The sequence below is a fragment of the Mixophyes fleayi genome, chromosome 1 (genome assembly GCF_038048845.1).
Source record: "Mixophyes fleayi isolate aMixFle1 chromosome 1, aMixFle1.hap1, whole genome shotgun sequence".
NCBI lineage: Eukaryota > Metazoa > Chordata > Amphibia > Anura > Limnodynastidae > Mixophyes > Mixophyes fleayi.
This window is the reverse complement of record NC_134402.1, coordinates 386,168,465-386,195,844: the sequence shown is the minus strand read 5'-3', so window position 1 is coordinate 386,195,844 and position 27,380 is coordinate 386,168,465. Positions and strand designations below refer to the sequence as shown.

The window sequence follows — 27,380 nt, the reverse complement described above, 5'->3', positions numbered from 1 at the left end:
GTCATCCTCGACTCCTCTCTCTCCTTTGGCCCCCACATCCTCTCTCTTGCTAAATTCTGCCGCTTCCAGCTGTGTAACATCGCTCGCATCCGGCCCTTCCTCTCCCAAGATGCCACCAAATGCCTTATCCACTCTCTGATCATCTCCCGCCTGGACTACTGCAACCTTCTCCTCACTGGCCTCCCCCACTCTCATCTCGATCCCCTTCAATCTGATCCTAACGCTGCCGCTAGGCTTATTTTCCTTTCTCGCCGCTCCTCTTCTGTCTCCCCCCTCTACCTAGCCCTTCACTGGCTCCCATTCCCCTTCAGAATCCTCTTTAAGCTCCTCACACTCACCTACAAGGCCCTCGCCAACTCCACTGCGCCCTTCATCTCCACCCTCCTCTCTATTCATGCTCCATCCCGCCCTGTCCGTTTTGCCTCTGACCGTCGCCTCTCTTCCCCCCTTATAACCTCCTCCCATGCGCGCATCCAAGACTTCGCCCGCGCTGCCTCCCTCCATCAGAACTTCCCCTAATCTGTCCAGTTTCAAACGGGCCCTAAAAGCCCACCTTTTTCTTAAAGCCTTTCTGTCTCCCACTTAACTTCCTACCTTATCTTCTGCCTCTGTCTCCCTACTCTCCCTCTCTCCCCTGCGTCTCTCTGTCTGTCCATCCCTCCCCTTAGATTGTACGCTCCTCTGAGCAGGGCCATCTCTCCTCCTGTTTCCACCACTTCTAACTCTGCTCTCCAGCTACTTAGCCCTCCTCCTCGAGGGTCCTCCACCCCACGTCCACTCTCGCTCCCTCCTCCCCCCTGGGGGTCTCCCTGTCTTCCGCGCCCTCCTTCTTAGGCCCCGTCGTTTGTGGATCCTCCCTCCCCCTTCCCCGCCCTCTCTAGCTGTGCATTGAGCTTACTGAGTTGTTGTGCTTACTGTTTACTGTACTGTGCTGTCTCCCATTGTATTGTAATTTGTTTGTCTCTGTACGGTGCTGCGGACGCCTTGTGGCGCCTTATAAATAAAAATTAATAATAATAATAAATCATACTTGTCATCTTTTATAACTTTCCATCTGGGAGATCCCGGAGGTGAAGTCAGGTGGCCAGTGCAAGAGGGGGGATCGCACCACCACGGCCCGTGAATCACGTTATTTCCTACCTTCATCAGAATCCGCTCGTCCGGACGGACACCCCGGAATTTAGGAGACTCCCTGATAGTAGGCAAGCATGATGTATGTGAATGTGTCCGTGTGACTTGGGCACACAAAGTCTTTATTTACAAAAAACACCAACAAAACGCAATGTGCCAACGACCCATTCGTTGGTCTCTGGTGCAGAGTACACTTATGTGAATGTGTGCCATTTTCATTAAAAAAGGACAACAAAAACAGCCCCAATCAAATTGCACTTTTACACTAACATATCCATGTTGTATTTCACATTTATTTATTTATTTATTTATTTATTTATTTTGTGTTCTCCTGTGTTTTGTAAACTGAATAAAAGCTCTGATGGGAAAGAAGTACTTGTGTGTATGTAAATTGAGCATTGGTCTTGGGTATACCTGCTCATTTGTTAAACATACATATTTATTGTACTCTGCTTTATACAACTTTCAAGAGGAAATTTACAAATATAATTTGGTGATTCTGAACCAGTGCTCCCACACATTTGTGTTGAGGCGTCACAAGTATTCAGGGGCAACAGGGAAAAACTCTTACAAGAAGTTCAAATTATGAATAAATGGTCAAATGAACACGTTGGCTGTAATTCACTTTTGGTTTTCAAGCTGATATTAGCCGTTATTTTATTTGTATTTATTTCTACATTTTAACATAACATTACCACGTTTTCATTGGTATTTTACAAACATCATTAATTATGTGAAACTACTGCCCTGTTTCATAATACAATTGTATTGTTAAGATTTATTTTTTCTTTCGAAACGGGCAAATTTAAGTGGGCTGTAAATATGTTCTTAAATATAAATTTGTCATCGTCAATTAAAGTATCAGTGATGAGTATCGTGCACATTTACCTGTTGGCTTCTCCTTTACTATATACACATTGGGCCTGAGTCATTAAAGAGAGCGAAACATAAAAAAGGAGTAACTTTGCACCTGGGCAAAACTATGTTGCAATGGAGGGGGAGGTACATTTAAAGTGTGGGGGCAGATTTATATTTGGGGTAGGGCATATCCTAGTTCAACTTTTTAAATTTCAGTGTAAAAATAAAGCTATCAAGTATTTATGTGCCAAATGAGAAAAACTGTCAGTATTTATCTTGTGTGCAAAATGATGAACTAATTTGCACCCATTGCATTGTAACATGGTTTGTCCTGGAGAACGTTTACTCCTTTTTTTTTTTTTTGCCTTACTTTCCTTAATGACTCAGGCCCATCTTGTCTTAACCAGGCTGTATTTATGGTGCACCACATTCTTTGTATACCATAGTTTGTTAATCATCTGTATCTAAATTCAGACAGATTATATTTATACACTAGCAGCTGAATTGCAAAATCATGGGATGGTCCTCCTGTAAATAAACGGTGGGCTATTTATACCCCAGGTGTGAACCTTCCTAGTCTCAAAGCTCTCAACAAGAATCTGACTTGCTGATGGTTCAGTCTGCAATTCTAGTAATAAATTGTTTGTTTGCTCATGGTGAGAGTGTGCCACATAACTTTAGCCATTGGGACTAATAATATATATATTATATATTTGTTAAAGTGGACAACCCTTGCACACTTGGGCCCTCCGTCATGAAGAAACGTATCTGCCGGATTTGTGCGTATGGTTCACAAAAATCACGAAACACAACAGAACGCAGCCACGTCCAAGTCCGTTTCGAATGCAAACTACAATTGCTACAGCCTACGATTTAGGGTAGTGAACGGGGTGGGGAATGGGTGGATGCATGTAGGCAATATACAGCAAGTGCGTTCCCGTGCAGACACGGTCAAGTCATACTTGGGTGCACACAGAAGTACGGTTCTGCTGTGCTGGTTTTCTGCCGTATCTCTTGCTCCAACTTGGGAACTAGTTTAAGTTTCAAATACTAGTGCTGAGCTGACCACTGAGTATGTATGTGAAAATATCCTAATAAATGTTTTTCAAATGGAAAATAAGATTTATATAAAGCAATTTTTTTAAAAAATTTCCATTTATAATTATAAATGACTATTATTGATAGGCAACATTAATTGCTTGTTGTTTTTTTTTTCTTCTCTTTTTCTGTGCTTTTGATATTGTATATTCCACATAGGTGTTGTACGTATCCTGCAGTGTCTGGTCTAGTACAGCAGAGTAAACATACACCTGTAGACAATACCACACGTATCTTTAGATCTGTTCCTTGTCTACTCAGGAGGATGCAGAACCGATTTCCGTGCAGTGTAAAATAAACGCACAATGTGCCCAGTATGTGTGCCTTAATGACTCATTTTACACATTAATTTAGATGAGACCATTTTATTGTTGGTGTCCTTCAAAGAAAACCAGTATTCTGTATCTTGGCTAGTGATATGTAGATTGAAGTAAAAATGGACATCTTTCTACTGTTAATTGGAGGTCACCTGTCGCTTGTTAAGTAAAAAAATGGGATTTTTTTTTTTCTTAATTCACAATATACCTGTATGTTGATAATGACCTTGTCTTATGTGCTAATGTTGTCAAACTGCAGATCCGTTTCTACATCGGTGGTGTGTTTGTCCTGCCTCAACTTTTTCCAGTACATTCTGCAGCTTTTCGTGTGTGTGTGTGTGTGTGTGTGTGTGTGTACACCCTATAAATGTATGTCATTTCATACGATTTTGCCAGGCAACCAACAAATGGGGCTAAGACAGTGAATAGGAAGAGTCTGTAGGAGAGGGGCCCCACTCAGCAACTGTTTTGTGTAAGTTATTATAAGAGCTTTTTCCAGCCATCAGAGTTCTAGCAGTGCCAATCAGCCTGAGGGGTCATTTTTGTTGTTGTCTTCCAAGGCTCTACTCCTGCCTCTCAAGTACATTCTTTGTAAAGCAGTACCATATGTATATGATTAATAGTGTTGAAAATCCCAGTTAAAGCGGCAGTCTTTCGTGAATAAACGGTCTCTTGTTGTTGTCTGTGATTTCATTTAAATAGTATCAAATATGGTTTTGATCTTGTCCTCTTTAATACTATTTGCAATCCGCCTCTGCATGAAATATCTGTTCTTGTGTTTTTTGTTTATGTCCAACCTGTCTGTCTTACATGTACAACCCACCAGCCTAAATTCTGAAACAGGAATGGGCTTTATCCAACTTCTTGTTTTCTGCCATTGATGTTTACACATTTAATGGGAAACCATACCAGAATATATACCATACCCCCTGGCCCCACCCCCTACTGTAATAGGCCAAAATTGGTAGCGTTTGACAGAGGAGTGGGGTCAGAATGATGCAATTCACATGGCCACACCCCCAGGACATGTCTGCTTTGGATATCTCCCAGAGCGTAGATCTCCAAAATTGCCAAGTATTATATATACAATCGGTTTGCTTTAACATTTCTTTATTAGCAAGATTACATGTATGTTTCCCACCATTTCTTTTCTTGAGTCCTTGGTTTGGTTTGATAAATGCAGTATACATCATTTCTGGAGCTTAGGAAATAAGAATCCCAGCCTACAGAATATACATTACTAGTAGCAGGGCTGTAGCTAGGATGTATGATGCACAAAGCAAGAAGAAAGTTTGGGGCCCCCCTCTTCAGGTGGTAATTAAAACAGTTTGTTTTTTCAAATGCTTTGATTATTATTTTCACATTTTTGGGAAGAAAATTCATGGAATATGAAAGAGAGACGGATACAGTAAACATAGTGGCATTGTGTGCCAAGCAAGAAAACACAGCAAGGGAGGAAAAGTGAAAAACGGGCTCTGCAGCACAGAATGTCTACATAGAAAAATGCATTCTGCTTTGCTAGTGTATGTGTGTGTGTATGTGTGTATAATATGACGCATATTAGAACATATGACTGTATTGTATTAAAATACCAGGATATTGCACATCACTAGTCACAGACAACCTGTGTTGCCTTTATCACCACAGAACCCAGGACAATAGCCCTACTTGCCTCCAATTTCTAATCTGACTAGTGGTACCGACACATAATGGACACTGGAACATTTTACCTCTAGTGCAGTCAGTGGTGCAAGTAGGTTTTAAATCCTTAGTAGTACTGTACCTACCCACCGCCACTTTCCACCTGTGCACCCGACTGACATTTTTGCAATACATTTTTAAATGGTCTTTGGCCCCAATTGAATTGTTTATGAAGTGCAGATGGTGCGCTATGTGCGTCCATCAACACCTCACAATCTCTGTAGCGGGACTGATTGTATCTTGCCTGCTCAGAGGCAGAGGTAGAATCAGCAAGCACTTACTGAAAACAGTGAGCTCAAGTGCTGTAATAATGCTACTTAAGCGCACTAACGCAGGTTTTCTGCATAGCTAGCTGCGGCGCTATGGGAACTGGTATTCCCGTAACTTTGCTAACCTCGCAGGGAATTTAATCGGGACCTTTGTCTTATTATTATATTGATCCCTGTCAGTAACATTTTGAAGCAAGAAAAAGCCCTAATGATTTATTAAAGGGCTTTCCACCTTTTAATAAATTGGCTCCTTTGTGACCCTGACAAGAAGTGTCTCAAAACCCTATTAGGCAATGCACTAATAGGGTTTTGATAATGATAAATAAGGCTCATAATATAACAAAAGTTCACTATTGTACCTGTCATCCCTAGGCACAAATATGAGGCATAGGGCATGGTTGTTCCTCTGTTAATCCACGTCATTTCTGTGTGACAGCCACCAGCACAGGTACTGCATACTACTTCCACTCTACCAGGAGAGGACGAAGTTAAGAGGGGAGAAGTGGAATACGAGGGGGTGCCAGAGGAGATTAGTGGGTTGTGGGAACTAATGGGAGAAAAATGAGGGGTGGCAGATTGGATGGGGGGCACAGTGAGACATACATACAAACTGGCTGATCAGCTTGGAAGCAGATCAGAGTGAGTGTTTCTTCCCTTCATCACACTGCTCCCCCCCTCCTTCTTCGTTGCCGCTCTGCTCCCCCCTCTTTCTTCGTCGCCGCTCTGCTCCCCCCTCCTTCTTCGTCGCCGCTCTGCTCCCCCCTCTTTCTTCTTCCTGCTCTCCACTTGCCTTGCGGCGATCGCCCCCTTCTGGATCTGTGATTGTATGGCGTACCATCAAACAATTTTTTAATTGTACGGAATACCGGCCCTTACCACCCTACTTGCACCACTGAGTGCAGCTGCATTTGGAGCAATCCACCTCTTGGTTTTGTGGCTATGCAACACTAATATGCCACCACAGTCAGATCACATTGGTATTTGCTGGATTACTTTTTTTTGCTTGCTTGCATCTGTTTTAATAAGCAGTGATACAAATCTCCAATCTATGATAACAAAGAGAGTGGATTTACTATTTTTGGCATTGCAATTTAATAACCTCTTCAACCCGTCTTACTTTTGCTAAGAACTATATTTGTCTTTTTCTGTTTTGCTGATAAAACTGACTAATGTTTATGTTTAACGCATATATGTTTACAAAGGGATTAGGTCATACAAAATTCCTACTGTGTGAAGCTTTGTTTTCATGACAGGAAAATGTTGCGCTGCTAATGATCTAGGGCAAAGTGCTATCTGAAATAGTGCGTCTTAAAGGAGATGTCTGCCCAAAGTAAATATTTAATTCCCCTCTATTCCCACCTTTGTACCCAATAAAATAAAAAATAGAAGAACAGTCCATTAGGAGTCCTAAGTCAAGGACCCTTGTCTTTCAGGAAATAGTGTGAGTGACTATCTTTAAATCTTTTTTTTTTTTTCTTTAAAATCTATGTTTGGAACTGTTCTGCCTTTTATTCCAGAAAGCACCGGCCTAGATATATTTTGGTGGAATAGGACAGTTGCCTTATGCTTGGATTTTTTTCAATAATTCAGGACAATACCTATTAGAATATTTGTATCAATTTGGAGACCTTTCATCTGTGCCCCTTCTTCTGGTGCATTGTATCAATGTTGACTTATGTTGATTTTTGTTCACATGTGTATATAGCCTTTTGGGGTTTTTTTGGTTTTTTTTGTTTTTTTTTAATCATTTATTTGCTTGTTCAATGAGAGAAATATCAAGTAAAGTTTGTTTATTTTAAGGGACTGGTTACATATAGTATATGTTCTACTTACTGTCCTTTAGCGCTTGATAACCCCCCCCCCCCCCCCTTTTTCAATTTGTTACTATCTTAAAGGAACTACATCTAAAAATCCATCACCCCTCATATGAAACTATGAGTTGTATTTCGTCATCTACAGAGCGACTGCGGTTCATAACACACTGAACTTCCCCTACTATGTGGAGGGTGGGCATGTAAAAATATTGGACCTATCAGTTGACTGGCAATTGAGGCTGTATGAATGTAAAATGCCTTTGTGATGACATGTGGAGGCCTTGACATCCACATTATTTTCATTTTTATTGTACTAACAAAACCCCAGGTTTGTGTGTGGATTTTTTAAAATTATTGTTACCATAGCATATATGTTAGTATATTCACCTCCATGCTACAATAGTTACTTTGAAAAACCATGCATATCATGTATATGTGTTTATTAAATAAATTGCCTTATACAGTTTGATTATACATGTAATAACGTGTATGTAAAGTTTTGGAGGTATACTTTGCGTGCCACACTGAATCGGACAAAAACCCATATTGTGCATTTGTGGGCAGAGTTTGGGCAGGGCTTATTTTGGCTCGATTTCGTGATTTTAAATGTTGAGGTTTGGATTAGCATGTTCATTTTGGAATGTACACTGTACTGTATATATCACTTTTACTCCTAGCACATGTTAATTAAGTTTTTCAAGCTAATTTAAGAGAAAATTTCAGCTACAAACTAAATTAACATCTTTGGTACATAACGTATTGCACATGCTACATAGATTATAAATCAAAGTTACCAGTTCTGGTATTTGTATAACAGGGCTAGGCTAGATGATGTGTTGCATAGAACATGTAATCATTTTCTTTCTAGATCTTCTCCCAAAGCAGCACAAGAGCTAACTTTTTTTTTTTTTTTTTTTTTTAAACTCTTAGCATGTTGCTGAATCTTTCTCGAGCTGCTGGTTTTCGTCAGCAAGCACCAGCGACACTGTGATGGAATGAGTTTTTTGTTTTTTTTTGTAAAAACCACAACTGTCATGGAAACATTTTTTTGGGTTTTTCTTAATTTACCACTGAATCAAAAAATGTCAATTAATGGTGACAGGTGTACTTGAAGGAAATTGCAGGGAGCCACTTGGAACCTCTTACAGCTGATTATGTAAGCCATAGATTGCATTTGACTGGAAAGTGAGTTTACATTCGATTTCAAGTATTAAGTTTCTGTCAAGATATGATGGTTTTTTCCATCCTGTTAGAATATTTTTTCTATGTTGGATCAACTTGTATTCTAATTTTAGTTCTCCTTAAAGTGGCCTCTCTGTAATTATGACCTAAACTGTGCTTCAGTCTAGTAGTCGTGACTAAGTAGTTTGGTTCTGTTGATGATCAAGTAAACTTGCACATTAGTCTACCTGTTATGGAATTTATTAAAAAAAAAAAAGGTAATAAGAGCCTTTAACTCAATTTTATGGTTAGTAATGGTAGAAGATCTGTACGACTGTGACCACTGCATTTCAATGACAATGTTTTTAATTTTCTACTTTATTGTGTATATTTCTCCCTGTAGTTTAATATATTCAGTTTTTCTAAAGCTGACCATTCGTCTACACCAACCACACATTAAAAACAGATATCCGAACAGACAACACATTACTTAACATATATATATATATATATATATATATATATATATATATATATATATATATATTTACTGTGTATCACAGCTCTGTCATTTCTTCAATACTATGCTTTCCTTTTTTAATGATCGAGTAAACAGTGAACAACGTGCTGGCAGGAGAATCATACTGACAGCTTTCATTACATTGGTTCTAAGTGATCACATGGTATTAATGTCACATGAACGTCTGCCCACTCCACAACAGCGAATTTAAATAATGACTTTAATTCAATCTGTACTATTAATATTGAATTTTTCAACAATTTACAACAGGTACACCTTAAGTTATTGGGTGTTTTCCACTGTTTTATTGATCATTGTTTGTCTGGATACGAGAAAATATCTATATTGATATCCATTTACCTGATTTCTACTTTGTTTATTGCATCATATTTACTAAAAGGGATCAACCCTTTCACACCTCTGACACGCCTTCAAAGCACAGATGACGAGGTGCACTCCCTCCTCCTCTGGGTATGCAGTGTGTCCTCCCATGTACTGTGCAGATGAAGTCACGTGATGCAGAAGTCAGCTGACCCCATTCAGATCAGCAGCTGAGGGCTGCTGGTGGCCAATGTGCCGCATGTTGTCCACCACAGGTCTAGTCTGTCTTGCCAAGTGGACCAGTATTGCTGCATGCATCCACCCAAATTGAGCATGATGCCTGAGAAAAGCCTCCTAGAAATTGATCAGTTTATTATCTGCCACGTTTGTATGTGTCTGAATAGGACCACTGTTTGCCTATGTGTACAGCTATCTCTACTATCTTTGCTATTGTCCATGTGTTTGGTAGTATTTTTTTATTTTTTGGGATTCTGAAAAATATACTTGAAATAATTGAATTAGTCTCTTAACTAATCCTGTCCCATTCCTATGCTGGCAGTTGTCGTCTTTAAAAAGCTTCTTAGGACGGCTTTGCTGCTTTATTTCATCAATGCATCAAGTTGCAGTTCGGAAGCCACAATCGGAGTTAGAGGCCTCTTTTTTTTTTCTTCCTGTTTTCAAGCATATTTGTATTTTTGAACAAGCTTCATAAGTCATAATATATGCATGCTTCCTTTTCTTTCTTAGCAGGCCCCTAGTAATGTGTGTATGGTAGAAATGAATTGCGGTCATTCTTTAACAATAGCTTTTAATCTGGGGAACTTGGTGACGATCATTTGATGGATTATTTAACTCATAGGGGCATATTCAATTACCTTTTTGGTCCGCGATTACGTGCGGCTGCGCGTGTAAAGGGACAATACGGTACCGCAAAATTACAGATTTCCCTTTGCAACCCTATGGGGTGTGCATGGAAATCCGCTATGTTGCGGTATGGGGACTCCTGCAGCCGGGCATGATAGCGGACCGAAAAGCTAATTGAATATGCCCCATAGAATTTTGAAGATTTATTTGATACATGTTTTTTTTTTATAATTTTTATTTATAAAAAAAAAATTATAATGTATTTTTAATTGAGGACCACATCTCAAATTCGGGAAGAAAAAAAGGCAGCTCTGGGTAAACCCAGAATGGTCAGAGTCTGTTGTCACTGGCGAAATTCCTGCCTGTTCTCTAAATGTCCTTTCAAACGTTTATTTAAAAACGTGTATTCATCCTAAATTCCAGTGTTAAAATATGTAAATTTATGTTATAAGTATTAATGTTTTCAATTTACATTGGCAAGTTCTGAAATCCTGTTTCTCCAAGGACTTAAATAAAATAAAAAATACTTCATATTTTACATTGCAGATTGTACTTATTTGTTATATGCTCCTCATATTAAGACACATTGGTCTTACCAGCTCTTGAAGAAGTCTAACAGGGTCTGTGGGAAATGTATCCCTATCCCCTGGTCTGATTATTTCATTTTAAATCCCAGTTTACATTTGACTGACAATAAAAATATGTTGATCACTACAGAGTATGCTGGCGTTGTATAAATACATTTTAATAGTATATTTTATTATATTATATATATATATATATATATATATATATATATATATATATATATATATATATATATATATGTGATATTTTAGTTCCCTGCACTTAAATAAGATGAAGTGGCCCAAACTGCCTACTTGTTTGTTTGTTTTTACAGAGATGGGTTTCTACTTCCATGTTAGTCCTTTAACCCAAAACTTTCTTTAGCAATCTTTGGAAGTTAATAATTTGTGATTTAATTGTGCTCGTTAAGTCCCTCTAATCAGTGTCTCATTCATGTTGGTGGATGCTTGTGGGCTTCATTCTGGTAAGGGACATTTCTGACACTATCCCTCAACGTCTGGACAGAAGAGCATTATTCTGTTTTCTGTGGAATCTATAGACTTTTTAATAATATGTTTTTCTGTTATATGCTTGTGTGTATTTTGTTTTTGTTTTTTTTTTTTATTATTTTTGTTATTTCTACACTTTCGCTAATACATTTACAAATCTAAAACGCTGATATACAAAAAGGTACAATAAGATAGATATCAGACAGTGAGTGCTGAAGCATTCCTGCCATTAGCGCACACAGCCAGGCAGCATGTAAGAAGAGGGATGTCAGCTGAGTACAGATTGTTACATTCAAGTGGGTAATCAAAGCCCAGAGCAATCTCATTGTACCAAGATAACAAGAGCCAAGTTCTAATTAACAAAGGTAAACACTACTTCATAGATAAAGATGTGATTATATTCTTCCTAATCAAAGAAACATAATTGCTATTGTGTATCTCTGTTTACGTAGTGCTACTTTCACATCTGACCTGTGCCACAGTGTGATAATCTGTCTGTAAACTGGAGTGTAATGCTAATGTATTGCTATAGTGTTCATGTAGGAATGAAAGTTAAAGACAGCACATAAATATAATGCCAAAAATAATAATAATAAATTATCAACTAAAGCAATTTATGTAGCTAGTAAACCCACACTTGTATTTCCGGTTGTATGTAATGACAATGTAAACATATGTTTGTTTTGGCAACAATCTACTAAAAAGCCTGTTAACATTTTGCAGTTGTTACATTTTCCGGTGTTCTCTGTCTGTAGTAATAGTGCTTAATTTTATTTTTACTAAAGAGGTCATCATAGGCCCATGAGATTGCAGCACTCTTCTGTTTTATATATTGCCACCACTGTTCCAGTGAATGATATATGAATACTTCATGACAGCGATGTTCTTTAAATAACAGTATCAAAACTATTATGTTGCTAAAACCATTAGATCTATTTTTCTATCTCTGTTTCATAGGTACAATTTCTGCAAGAGTATAAACTATTGCATTGGTGGTTGCACATGGCATTTTGTCGAATAGATTGCCATATTCCCTTTCCCTTAATCACATTTTCAATGATATCTTTATAAGTCTGAACCAGTGTCAGAAATATGTCGGCGCTGGTAATTATAGGGGTTATTTTCCTAATTGATTATAGATAGATCGATAGGGATAGATGTATAGAGATAGATAGATAGGGATATATAGGCAAAGATAGATATATATATATATATATATATATATATATATATATATATATATATATATATATATATATATATATATATATATATAGAGAGAGAGATAGAGATATAATATATAGATATATATGTAACAAATGTTGTCAAGAACTATATAGCTGCCTATCTAGAAGTAAATCTAGATAAATGTATATTTTGCAGGCACATTTATTTATTAGGAATGTAATCCTCAGATTGCCAGTGTACATCTCTGGCATTTCAGCCCATGGTCTTGGGAAACATTAGTAGGCACAGCATGTGCATCTCTATGTGTGGAGACCAAGCTCTTAGCTACCTAAATGTAGCCATCTGTTTGAATTTAACATCTCTGAAATCCAATTTCTCTTATGTTGAGCCAGGGTAAGGTCAAAAATGATTGTTGGTCATTATTGTACAAGATTTTAAAAATGTTATAAAATCAACATTTACCTGCTGCTTTATCATCGGTGTCACGAACACGCTCCCAGCTGCCGTGACTTTGGGGTGTTCGCTGTATGAGGTCACACACGGTTTCAGCCCGCAGTCTCTCTCTACCTATTACACAGGTTATAGTCCTAAAGAATCGCCCCCAAACACATCGCTCTCACACCCCCAGACACTTCTGGTTTGCCACCACCTATTAAATACGGGCAATAGGACCCCAATATACTGTCCCACACAGGCTTCTAGTTGCACAAACTTGCAAGACCCACACCAGCACACACAGGGTTAACTCTTCACACCTCCAGACTGTTACACAAATGTAAATACAAGCACACACAGCTTGTTAATCAAATCTATCAACAAATCACGCACTGGCATTCCAAGGGTTAACTTGATCGAGCAATCTGCCTCTTCTAAACAGGCTATGGATTTGTTAGTTTCAAGGACGCAACTTATTAAATTATGGATTTAATATACAAAAATACAGGGCATACAGATAAAAAAATAATGAATAACAATTAATAGATTTGACATAAGAAGCAAAAACAGTTTAAAATAAAAAGGGGTTACATTCAGAATAGCACTTACGTGAGTTGCATAATCTGTGCCATGGGGAATTGGCTAGGAAGATGGTCAGCTTATCAATGGAACTTGATTTCCCCAAAAAGTCTGACAGTTTGTTCCTTCAGAACACAGGTTTTTAAGCGAAATGAAATGGGATGGTCTTCACAGGGGCAGCGTTTAATGCAAATTGGGGGCAGGGATGTCCCCTGGGTGTCACTATACTTTGCTCACAAATATTCCCAAAGTCTTGACCTGTTGGTAATTCTTCACAGATATGTCCCAGAGAAATAACTTCAATAAACCGGTCATAATCTCCCGCACATTTAAATACCAAACATGATGGAATTATGACAATGTGACATACCTTTTCCAAAAATGTGATTTTAGCTGTTCACGGATACCACCCATACCTGTCATTCACAACCCTGGTGTGATTTCTGCTCCTCAGTATGGACTACCTCCCAGATTTCCCAAAATATGAACTATGACAACATTTTCCTTTTGAAGGTCATATTTCTAAATACCTGTATAGGCTTTCACATGCTGCCTACCAGGATCTCCAGCTGTGATCGGCCCCACAAAGTCTATTCAAGTGTCTAAAACTAACCGTAAAAGATCTTTGAGCTGCTAAAGGTGGCAGGCTTATCTTCTCACACTGGGGTGTGCAAAGCCATCAAACACATTTACATCAGACTCTCTGGGCTAGATTTACTAAGCTGCGGGTTTGAAAAAGTGGTGATGTTGCCTATATCAACCAATCCGATTCTAGCTTTCATTTATTTAGTACCTTCTACAAAATGACAGCTAGAATCTGATTGGTTGCTATAGGCAACATCCCCACTTTTTCAAACCCGCAGCTAAGTAAATCTAGCCCTCTGTCTTTAAATTTTTCACTTTAAACTTATCAATGGATTCATTTAATATAACCTAATTTACACTGCAGTTATGAATTATCCCTTATAAGTAACTGCAAGCTCTCTATGTTCACGACAATCGGTTACACTGATATATAATAAGTACAATTTAAAATAGATAGATATTGTTCAGATACACATTTTGCCAGTAATTACAGTAAGAAGCATCTGCTCATTTTTCTGCGCACATTTTTATGGGACGTGACGAATGAGCGGAACTTTCTATAAAAACTCTGACGCGATGTGGCTCCGCGGATTGTTCTGAAGACGCACCGCGTCATCTTGTGCCAAATCGAATCTGCCCCTTAGTCTGCTCTTGGCACGAAATGCCCCCACCTCACTCCTCTCACCTGAAGATGCTAATTTTTGTCACCCCTGCAGATGCTTTCACCTTGGCCTGTATATCCATGAGCAGCACTGTGGCACAGTGGTTAGCATTGCTGTCTCACATAGCTGAGGTTCAATTTCGACCAGGGCCATATCTGTATGGAATTTGCATCTTTTTTTCCTGTGTTTGCATGGGTTTTCTCCGGACGCTCTAGTTTCCACCCACACACCAAAGAGATACTGGTGGCTTAATTAACTTCTGATAAAATTAAACTTAGTCTGTGTATCTGTATGTAAAGGGATATAGTCTGTAAGCTCCACTGGGGCAGGGACTGATATGAATGGTTAAATATTCTCTGTAAAGCATTGTATAAGATATAGGCACAATATAAATACATGTTAATAATGTCCATGTGCTGCTGTATAAAAACGTTTGCATTTGTACAGTAATATCACAGAACGGTATTTGTACTTTGGTACTGCATTTTGCCAAATAACCATAAATGCACTCATCCATAGTAAATTATTTTTATATGCAAGCTGTATTCACCTCCCAGGGACTGTAAGGCAATGTATCACATTTATATTTAAAATGCTCAGTGACTAATCAGATTATTGTTATAATTTATTTAGTACATTCTACAGAATAACAGCTAGAATCTGATTGGTTGCCATAGGCAACATCTCCAGTTCTTTAAACCTACAGTTTAGTAAATATACCCCTATAAGTCCAAAGTGTTAAAAAGAAAAGAAAAAGTTTTTATATTCCCAAACTCCTGTGCGTTCACAGCGTTCAGTCTTGTTCTTCTGTAGGCTGTTAAGATAACTAGAAATGATGTATTTGTTCCTGGCTGATGTAGAGTGGATGCTACTAGTGGCAGCGGGACACATTAACTTAATAATGACTTGTTTGCACAGGAAGATATGTAATTTTGGCATCTGTGTTTGCAATTTTTATCTTGCCAATGTTTAACTAATATGTTGATGCTGTTGTGAAAAGCAGAGGGTTTTTTAAGTAACAAACAAATTCTTAGATCATGAAACTATTTTAGCCAACAGCGATGTAGAAGAAAATCCCTACCTGTTATTTTGACAGCATCGGATGGCCTGTTTTATGAGCATGTGCGTGTGATTTGGAAGGCACAAGTGCAAGCGTTTTTAAGCACCCTTTAAAGTGTATAACTTCAATGCTTAAGGGCCAGCGAGAAGCTGTATCACTGAGTGCAGGTGTGTGAGTGCCTCGTTCAGTTTGATTGACGCGTGAGCTAAGCCAGATGGCACAATATGCTCTAGGGAAGAATAGAAAAGTCCTTTTACATAGGGTTATTACTAGGATTTCTAACACAATTTTTAATGTGCAGTTTAGTGTAAATAAAGATTCCCAAAAATATTTTAATTCTTATTGCACTTTTGAAATAAGATGACATCAATCATAGTCATATATAGCCTACTTGTGCCTTGAAATTTATTGCCTAATGTCCTCTGTGAATCTTCATATACCTGTAACAGGTATTCAGCACAAATCCTATTTCTTAGCCTTGTAGGACTATTGTACAGCTGTCTTTCTTCTGTAATGAAAGAAGCTAACCCTGTTATTGTAGTAGAAAGCTGAATGCTTGCAGTTATTTTATAGCAAGGATTGTTTAATGGCACAACAGGCACATACCATAATGCATGAAGAGTTTTTACATTGCATATTTTTAACAACTTGTTCATTTATGTATTACCACACGCTCAGATCCCAGTATATAATAGTGGGTCAGCAAGTTATATTAATGTTCTCAAGTGTAATCCTCTAGATTTCAAGAGCAAGGCCCTCTTTACCCTATGTCTCATGACTACATCTTCTTTGTGTACCCATTATGCTTTTAGGTTTATTTTCTATTTGTTTTAGTGATATGATTTTTTTTTTCCCTTTTGACTTGTACAAATTGAATTTGTACTTTTATATTTGTGTTTTTTTATATTTAATATCTATATATTTTTTATGTCTCTTTATATTTGTGTTTATTTCTTTTTTCTTTTCTTTTGTGATGTCTTTTGCGTCCATGTAATTTGTATGCGAACTGTCCGGTGCTGCAGAATTTGTGGCGCCTTACAAATCAACGATGGTGGTGGCATTGTAAAGATTTGTAAACGATAAGCAGAGTGGCAACTCTGTTCTTGCACACCTGTGGCTCCCAATTTGAATCGCTTGTTTCAGGGGGCGGATCAGGAGAATATGTTACAGGATGGGTGGAAAATGTGTAGTAATCAGTGGATTACACTCCCCCCGGCTGCAAGTGCTCGTTACCACTGCATGTCAAACGCTGTTGCCTAGGACATGTGGTGTAACTGATGTTTAACACTACGTCTGTGCATTGTAAGTATACTAAGGCGGTCTTTCACAAAAATATGGCAGCAATATGTACATTTTCTTCTCTGGAAACAGACCTGTTCTGATATTCAAGAAAATGCATTAATGTATACAATCAAGAAAAATTAACAAAACCTAAAACTATTTCATGATCAATACAGGAGGCAAGTAAAAAATAATATATATATATATATATATATATATATATATATATATATATATATATATATATAATTTAATTGTACACACAAGTATTGTTGACGTTTAAGGCTACCTGCCATTTGTTGTCTGGTCCCCCACTCTACTAGTTTTCTGAGTGCAAGCTCTGGTACCTGAGACTTTGGCTAGAGGTCTGCGTTCCACATCATTAGCAGTAATTGTAATAGCTATATTGTATAAATAATGTCAACAAGATATGGTGAATACACCTCTGAAACAGTGCATCATTTATCCAGTAATTGAATCATTGTCCTGACTTCTATTCAGTAAGCATTGCTGCAAAAACAAACTCTGCCAATTTTTCAAGGTATGGCTATAAATCATCTGCCTGATAGGAACCTGCATTTTGCAGTGGCATTTTGTAATAGTTCTTGGTAATCTGTCTAAGCAATCTATGTGAAAATGTGCGCTCTCGTGAGATATGCTTTTCAGATTGTATTCTGAGACTTTGTTTACTCTCATGCTCACTGTCGTTTTTTTTTCTTCCCCCTTTTAAACAAATTTAAAATCTGAAGTATACTGCAAAAATAGTTTTTGTTTTGTGGCCTTGGAACCTGACAAAATGTGTAATGTGTTAGTTTTTTTTTAGTTTTTTTTTAATTATTTTAAAGTGCTCTACTTTAATTGTTCTAATAGTTTTTTTTAGGCATCATAGATTTTATTTATGATTTCTTAATTGCTTACATGAAATGTCTATTTAAAACAGCACATTGTGTAATTACCATCAGTAGAAGTAATTGTGAAGACTGTGTGGGCTCTTACTGCCATATAAGTGTTGCATTGGGACTATAACTGATAACATTGATTATTGTACAGAGAAACTTCCTTGCCAAGCATTTGTCTCTATTCTTGAAATACAAGCATGCTAATTAGTAATAAACTATAAATGGTCTATTGCTCAGTACAGTCATTTTTCGGAGGTTCTATTACTGAATGTGCAATTTAGTATGGTGGTCAGATGTGAATATGTGTAATACAAATTGACCCTAAATTATATATTTTGCTTTGAATGAATGTTGAAGTACAGTACATACAGTAAACCAACAATACACTTGGCCAGTTGCAGATCTTGGCAGTTGGCTTGACCTTTAAACCAAAACTTGTTTCAGTATGGCTTTACATTCTTATTATGATTACTGGAAGGGAAAATAGCATGCACTGATCAAGTACCTTCAGCACCAAAGAGCTGTCCTTTTCAATATGCTTATTTAGACTTTACAGCTGCAATGCCCTGAAAAAAAAAAAGTCTTTTAGTTTTTGTTTTTTTTCACTCAAATTACCATTTTATTTTATTTTTTATTTTTCGCCCCACGTTTTTTGTTGCCTTTCTTTCTTTCAGTCTACTATGAATGACTTACAAGTTTGTGTCAAGCGATTGCTATGGTAACCATAGTCACATACCATATGACGTAATGAGCTGAGAGGCTTTGGTATGCACATCTTCTCAGCATGCTCGTTCTTGGCACAATCCATCCACCTTATATTTCCTCTGCCTTCATGTACATGGAGGAATCAGGTGACACTAAATTTGGGAACTAGTTTAATAGCTGAAATGCAAATACATTCCAGCTGAGAGACTCTGCAGCCATATAAGTCTCCACTAAATATATAGTCATATATACATTATATAGTCATATATACATTATACACAAAGGGAAGAAGTATAACAGGGCATCCTAGAATGTCTTTCTGATTTTATGCTGATTTTTGTGTTTTTTTACTAAGATATATGGCATTACAGCTTTATAGTTAAACAATTATCTTTGTACACTGACCAGATAGAAAATAACTATTCTGAAGTAATACAGATCACAAATGTAATGTTTACATTTTAAACCGTTAGTAAAACACACCACACACTACAAGTCATTCTACCCCAATTCTTCCAATTTAGCCAATGGTGCTAAGGTCATTAATTGTGGTATAAATAGTCGTGTTAGCTTTCCTCAACTTACAAGTGCTGTTTTGACAATAGCACTATATTCATCGTAGTAGTAGTTATTTCATATTATAAAGTAAAGGATGCTTTATGTTGATTTAACGTAATAATATTGTGTTTAAAATATTACTAAAAATAATTGCTAAATGTTTTGGGGGTTAAAAATCTGCTCATTTTTGATGGCTTAAAAATCAAATGCTAAATCTAATAAATGATAATAGTCAGTTTTGTCATCCTGTTCAGTTTCTATGTTTTTAAACAAATCAAATGAAATATACCTAGTTACAGTTGTTTTCATAGTCTAGTATTAGAGCAGCTGGGGACATAGATTTGTGTAAATAGAGATAAATAAGGGGTTTGACTTCACGAAAAGTCTGACATATGTGCTTATTTTAATTGTACGTAGAATGAAGCTTGAAAGTGTGTTTGCAATATCTTGCACCTGTACGTTGTAATCAAGTGCAATCTTGCAATCAAAGGTAATATATCCTCTTTATCTTTGGTTGTATAAACTGGCTGTTTTCACTTTGCATATATCTAGTGTAGCTGACTACACTCTGATTCATGTGGCTAAATACCTCACTTTTAAAAAATGTACAGAAGTTGTTGAATTTGGTGTCATCCTTTTATTTTGCTATGCAAAGACTTCGTTTTTCTACTTGGTAAGTTAGTGTTCTAGCAAATGTTTGTGTTTTATATTAACATTTGATTGCACCAATGGACAGAACACTGTTCAAGCAGCCACAATGCAGGCTGCAGTAACATTCCGTAGGAGCTGTACCACCACTGATGTCACAGGTTCCTAGATAACATTAATAAGCTGCATTCTCAAGAATATTGTCTCCACCAGCAAACTGGCAGCCTGGTGTGTCTACAGCCAATAGCTACATTAGTTAGTATGGCTGGAGACACAAGTATAGGAAACCTGATTACAGAAATAAACGGATAAACTAATGAAATGGGTGTTGTCAAATATACAGTACTATACAGCATTTTGATCATGAAACCTCGTTAGGTGTAGTGCCTTAAAAACCCCTGCAATGTGCCTGTGTGACTGACCCCTAAGTGTCCGTAGTCTTCACCCAGCATTCACTACAGTAATGTCTGTGTTTTTGGCATTGTGCGAAGATTAATCAAGCATTCTTCTGGGGACATGTATTGCTAATGCTGCTATATTTTATGTATTTTTATTTCTCATTCCCTCTGGCTCTGCTTATTGCTGCTGTATCAGCATTACCTTCCCATACATTTTTAATGCTCTTCAATGTAGGGTGGTTTCAGGTCTTCAGATTAGTTGTGGTTTAACAAGCGTGTTGGAACAGATTTTTGTGTGTATGAATAGAATATACCTTAAGACATAAATAGAGAACTGCCACCACATTGTCAACTTTTATTTATATAGTGCTACTATTTCCGCAGCACTATACGGAGGATATTTGTCACTCACATCAGTCCCTGCCCAATTGGAGCTTACAGTCTAAACACACACACACACAGAGACACACAGACAGAGAGACACACACACACATACAGACAGAGACACACACACACACACACACACACACACACACACACTTTTTTTGGAGTGTGGGAGGAAACCCACACAAACACAGGGAGGACATGCAAAGTCCACACAGATAAGGCCTTGGTTGGGAATCTTACTCTTATGAGCTGTGCTGCTCATCACGGGCTGTCATTAGTACAGAGCAATTTTCTACCTGCCTAATGTAGCTGTGTGTTGCCAGTTTTACCATTTGCACCTGATTGAGTGGGTAGGGTTCCTTGACTGACTGTCCCAAACTGTATAATAAAAAATCGTGGCGGGGGATAAAAGGGCGTATAAAACTGTAGTAGTCCCCAGCTGTTGATCCTGCTGCTTTGCAGAGTGTCTTTATGAAAAGCTGCTTCTAACAAATTTTATTATGCTCTGGTTATTTATGCAAAATGCACATGCAAATAAAGAAAATGGGGCCATTATTTAGTAAAACTTGCATGGTAACAGAAGAGTTAAATCACTTTGAAGTAGAGCGTCCCAATGAGGACAAGCTTTCACATGTTCACCTATGAGATTTAGATATATTGTTGTGAGCAGCCAGGATGAGAACAAATAAGACTTTTGTTAGGTAGATCACTATTACGGACCATACCACTGACTGTGTGAAGTTCTGTGTGCACCCAGCTTTCAGAAGTACACGATTTCTAATCACTATAGTTACCTATAAGTATATGGTATGTGTTCTTTAATAGACTACACTTGTTTTCCATAGTGTGTCTCGTTTTAATGTACTGTATATTTTACTAGTTCAGCCGTCTCTATTCCCTGACATGAGTGGTAAGAGGATTTTTGCAATTGCTGTTCTGCAATGTTTATCACGCCAACATGGCACAATAGTTTCATAGAACCAGGCAGCTAAAGGTGGCAGGTTTGATGATAGAGAAATCTAACCAGTATAGAATGTTGTTCTTGTAATTATTTTTATTGTATATGTTTACTGCCTATTCTACTCTTCATGATGTCATTTTCTGCTTGTTTACAATGTTTTTACATTTGAAGAATATGTGCTATATATGCATTGCAGCATTTTTTTTATTGTTGCAGCGGGATAATGTGCATTAATCACAATTGTTTTAGATTTATTTTGCATTACTTCTGCCAGTGTGGGAGTTTGGGGAGGTTTCTGGGAGCATCATCTTATTTCCTCCACTCCAGACCTTATACCCAGACCTTGATTAGGGAACTCGGGAGCTACTCAAATTCATCTCGCTAGATAGATTCTCCCCCTATAAGTGGGACATACATGCGGCTCTCTATCTGCTAAACTGGCACTGTATAATCTGCTCCATGATATATATATATACGAGTAACAATTTTGGACTGTGGCTCTGATTTTGGAGTGTTAGTAGTTACCATTTACCAATATCAAATTATTTAAATAATTGAAAAAATATGAACAAACTTTGTACTACTGGCTTTAAACAAAAGAACTCATGCTGTATCCAAGAATAACAATAGTTATGATATTGCCACTGTGATATTCATATTTGTGCTGTTTATGGTGGCTGATTTATAAGCCTTTTCTAAATATTACTATACATTTCTGCAAATCCACAGGGTAACTCTATTTCCCTTTTTCTTTTCTTTTTTTTAACAGATTAGCTCTATATGTATATGAATACCTACTACACGTGGGGGCACAGAAGTCTGCTCAGACATTTTTATCAGAGGTGAGTTTTGTGTTTTTTTTTATTTACGGGGAAGGTTGATGTGTCTGCATGTATGCAATGTAGAACAGCATACAGGGGACTGGGAAACGGAATCAGGCTATTAGTAGTATCATTATCTTTCTTACTATTATTCTTAGTGTGTGTGTGTGTGTGTGTCTATATATATATATATATATATATATATATATATATATATATATATATATATATATATATATATATATATATATATATTTTATATTTTGTATATGTGTGTGTTATATTAGCTACATTTTATGTAGCATTTTGCAAAGAGTATTTTACCATCCACATCTGTCCCTGCCCCAGAAGGAGCTTGTAATCTATATTCCCTACTACACATACACACGCAACGGTTAGTTTAATCAGTAGCCAGATATAATAGCCGTATTGGGGGGGGAGGGGGGGTTCAGTTGTCCACGGAGTGTCTCCCGAAGAGTCGTGGTGGCACTCGGAGGCAGTGTATCATCACAGATATCTCTGCCAGTGGAAATCGGCAATGTCGGGGTGCCATGGTACGTTCAGTCGTGATGTTGCATTGCTGAATTCCCACCTATGCGATGAAGAGGATAATCGATTGATTTTGTAAAGCATTGTCTTATACTGGCAATATATGCAGGGTTGTCGGCGATATCCGAATATTGACCTAATGTGTCGCCACAAAATAAGAATGTTCAGATAATTTTAGGGCATATGAGAAATACTGGTTGGTAAATGTGAATGGTCATCGATTGACCACACAGACAAGCCCCAAGTAAATCTAGACACATAGCCTGAGATAAAAATGAACAGAAGTTTCTGAAGTGCTAGTTTGGAATTGGTGAGAACAACAGGATCGGCCATATACCATAGTGCCCTACTCTCCCTGAATGTTCCGAGACTCCCGTATTTTTGGGAGTTCTCCCAGGAGAGCAGGGAAGTCTCTCAGATTGTGCCCTCATAGTTGAAGTGAGTGGGGGTGGAGCTAAATGTGTCATCCTGGCCCCACCCCCTGTTGTGATAGGCCACTATTGATAACCTCTGACAGGGGCCGGGCCTAACGGCGTGACTCCGTGTGGCCACGTCCCCATGACAGAGCCCCCTCCTGGAGATCATACTGCCAGAATTGGCAAGTATGCCATATACAAGGAAAAAGAAAGCTAGGCGAGGTTAAATCGCTATGAAATCTAGAACTTTAGTTTATGCCATATGAAAAGCTATCCAAGCATGTGATTTACTCATTGTTACGTTTGTTACTCTACCAGGAAGACAAGCGTAAGATCAAAACTAGGTAATTATTTAATCAAGTTGTTAACTAAGGTTTTTTTTGTTTTTTTTTTCAAAAGTATATCTTCATAATGCCCTCTTCATACAGCTTGTTATGCTGACATTTTGAGAGACCGGTTGATTTATAAATGTCTGTGTGAAGTCCTATATAAGCTACAACACATAAAAATCATGAGGTTCTTGGTTATCAATTCAATCAAGTAATTAATTTACTGTTGCAGCATTACCAAACTTTTTCAGTTCAAGGCGCCCTTAGGGTCTCCATAATTTTTTCAAGGCACCCCTAAGCCAAAATTATTACCAAGTAGTCCCCCTGCCTTGCTTACCACTGACCCTGGCCGAGGCACCCCTGTGAGACCGCCGAGGCACCCTAGGGAGCCTAGGCAAACCGTTTGGGAACCACTGTCCTAGACTATATGTAAGTTCTAGCTTCTTTCAAAGCACTGTAGCATCCTGTGTAAATTCGTGAAAGTAATAGTTTGTGTGGAGCCCATGGTTTTTGTCTCAATGGATTTACGTGCCCAGGTTGGGTACATAGTAATAGTCATTTGGGCTGAAGTGTTTTAGTGCTGTGGTTCAGTGCAATTCCCATTTACCAGTCTAGTACAAGTTGGACAACGAAAATAATGATCTTGTTGCTTTGACGCAACGCAACTTTTGCACCTGAATAAACTGTTGGTAAACTAGACAACTGTATTATATAATGCTTTACCTGGGTCCCTATCTGTATATCTAAATGGGGAAAAATAATAATAATTTAGGGCACTTTGCAAAATAATTGTTTACAAAATACTGGCTCCTAAGTTTTTTAGAGAGCGTACCCAGGCTTGGTGTATGTAGATGCTGAGGGGGTGTGGTGTTCCTTATTTACAATTACCGTATTTCCCCATGTATAAGACGCACCATTTCCCCCAAAATTTTGGGTCTAATAACTGGGTGCGTCTTATACAGGGGTAGTAGCACTTACCCTGTCAGATGACTCCTCTGTCTGGTAAAGTCTTCTCTCTGTCTGATCCTGATGCTAGAAACCCGATTAAGGTCCTCTCTGCGATGTCCGGATGTCCTTTCAGGACTTTGAGGTCCTGAAAGGATTGTCGAGGTCCTGAAAGGACTTCCAGACATCGCAGAGAGGACCTTAATCGGGTTTTCAGCATCAGGATCAGACAGAGAGAAGACAGAAGACTTTACCAGACAGAGGAAGCATCTGACAGGGTAAGTCAGAATTCCCTATAGCGTTGTCTCTCCTCTGTATAAGCTGCACAAATACTCTGTGAAAAAATTGAGGATAATGTTTATCCTCAATTTTTTCACATGATTTATATAGGTGCGTCTTATACAGTGGAGCGTCCTATGCATGGGGAAATACGGTACATGCAAGTCTTAATTGGAACTGACTTTTCACACTGTAATAATAACCCTTTTTTTGAGGGGGGGTTTGTCTAGTCTGGGTGTATATATTCTTCTGCGTTTAATAATGTGCAAATAAATGGTAAACCGCACAGTTAGCAGATCTTTAGTGCAGCATACTGTAGTCTGTAGTGCGCTTTCAGTGTCTGTAATGGTGAGGACCTGTGGTGCCTGGACTGACCCAGAGCAGACTTCCACATTTTGTTTAGCTGTTCTGGCTTGTAGATTATGTCTCCATTTGTGTAGCCTGCTGTTCTAAGTGCTATGATTTCATACAGACTAAATAAACCATCTCACAGTTTTTGAATATTGCCAATAATGTAGAAAATTACATTTCATTCTTCAGTCTGAAACTTTTCTATTATATTTCAATCAATTTGCTAGCGAACTTCTCTGTCCAGCCCAGCAAGACAATCATTTCTTCTGAGCGCCAACACTGCTGTAACTAGATGAAATGCTGCACTTAGGATAATTGTAAGTTATAGATCTACTTGTGGGTTCCATAGAAAGATAAATACATTGATGTGTGATTGACTTAAAGGGCTCATTCACATATTCGTTGGGAAAATGGATAAAAATGCACAATAACTAATGCTCTCTCTAGACATGTTTTCTGACATGCCTTTTTGACACATATTCACATGTGTTGTGTTGCACTATTACCACTAAAATATGTTGTATTTGTAGCACTAGTTAACATGCAAAATAAGGTTACTGGCTTTGAATGCAGTGGTAAGAATCGCGTCATTGTCGTGCTTGTCATGCATGTATTCCGAAAAAAGTGCAATAAATGTGGATAGGGTTGTACAAGTCCTTATTGTCTCATTTCACAGTTGTAGACTTAAGGACTATATGTGTAAAGATCGGTGCTTCATGTTATCTCTTTTAAACATACTTGCCAACTCTCCTAGAAAGTCCGGGAGACTCTCGAAATCCGGGTCGGACTCCCGGGAGAGCAGGCAAGTCTCCCATATACCACAATTCCCTGACCAAACTAACGCGATTTGCAGTGAATCGCGTAATTTTGGCCCTGCCCCCCCGCAACAAAACTGCATTTTCATTGAGGGGGGCGGGGCCAAAATGACGAGATTGACCGCTCCCGCCCTCTAGTCACTCCCCTCTCCCGGTCTGCACTGCCAGAAAGTAGGCAAGTATGGTTTTAAAGAGAAATAAGGTTTATAAAAAAGAAGAAAACTGCCCCATTAGTAGCAGCATAGTTTGTCTTCCATGGACATATGGAACAGACATAAATAAGGCATTTTTATAGTGAACCACTTTTATTGATATTCTGAGATGATCACATGTTGGACAACTTTTCTGTGGCTAATTTGTGTGCAGCCGTCAGCAGCCTTAGGTGTCAAAATGGGGGCGGGTCTAAATCGCCCCCGGTACAATTAACTTCTGGATCCGCCCCTGCTGTAATGAGCAATCAATGTCACTACTTAGCATCTGTTCACATAGCTCAGCAGCTTGTAAGTACCAGGTTAATTCCAGACATGACACTTAACTTAAATTATATGGCTGAGAAGTGGGTGCTAAATAGATATCACATGGCTGAGAGATGGGTTCTTGACATGCATCTCATGGGTATCATGTGGGTGATGGATGGGTAGTACATGATTGGCAGGTGGGTGGTAAATAATAACTGAAAACTGGTTTATTAATACAAAATATCCTACAAGACCAATGGATACATAGTTTTTGTGATGGGTCACCTTCAACACATTAAAAACAAATCTAAAACAATAAGAAGACAGAATGCCCAATAGATGGTACTATGCAGAGGGACTTTGGTAAGGTTGTACTACCTTAGAAACCTCCACACAGAGCAATGTGGTCCTATAGATTATTTAGATTATTGTACAAGTCTACCTGACTCAATATTGTAACCTCAAGGGTACTAGTCTATTGAATGATCAAGTACCTGTTAACCTATTTGGCTGGGTGAGCACGTTTGCTACCTGTTCCCATAGACGGGAATCTTTCAAATCTGAAATGATGATAATTATTTGATTTAATTGGGGAAACCCATATTACCTATATATGTAATTAGAGTCACCAGCTATTATTCATACAGAGGCTTGGTTCTCATGATGTCTTCTGCTTTAGCTGTGTCTGTTACAGCCAGTGCACAGTGTTACAGTCTTAACCAGTTCACTTTAGTATGCATCCTTAATTTTTGCTTACAGCTTGTTTTTCTTGCTGTACAGCAGATGGGGTGGCCCCTGGGAGAGCAAATCAAGGTTTGCGCTCTACAACAGAGCATTTAGAAGTGCTGAAAATACATAAGTTGGGAAAAGTGGTTTATGAGTTATTAACAGTGAGGTTGAATTACCACAGCTCCTGCCAATATTAAACCTAAGGCTTTATG

The 27,380-nt window shown here is 38.1% G+C and overlaps 2 protein-coding genes across 9 annotated transcripts in view; both read left to right on the top strand.

Annotated features, from left to right (window-relative positions):
- The window catches only part of LOC142097997 (uncharacterized), a 1,069,021-nt gene that overhangs the window by 858,571 nt on the left and 183,070 nt on the right, over positions 1-27,380 (top strand). The gene's annotated exons all lie outside the window — the stretch shown is intronic.
- The window catches only part of SSBP2 (single stranded DNA binding protein 2), a 152,967-nt gene that overhangs the window by 28,286 nt on the left and 97,301 nt on the right, over positions 1-27,380 (top strand). For all 8 annotated transcript variants that reach the window (XM_075180295.1, XM_075180326.1, XM_075180316.1 and 5 more), the window contains exon 2: positions 22,246-22,318. In XM_075180295.1, coding sequence (XP_075036396.1) covers positions 22,246-22,318 — 73 coding nt within the window. The remainder of the gene's footprint in view (positions 1-22,245; positions 22,319-27,380) is intronic.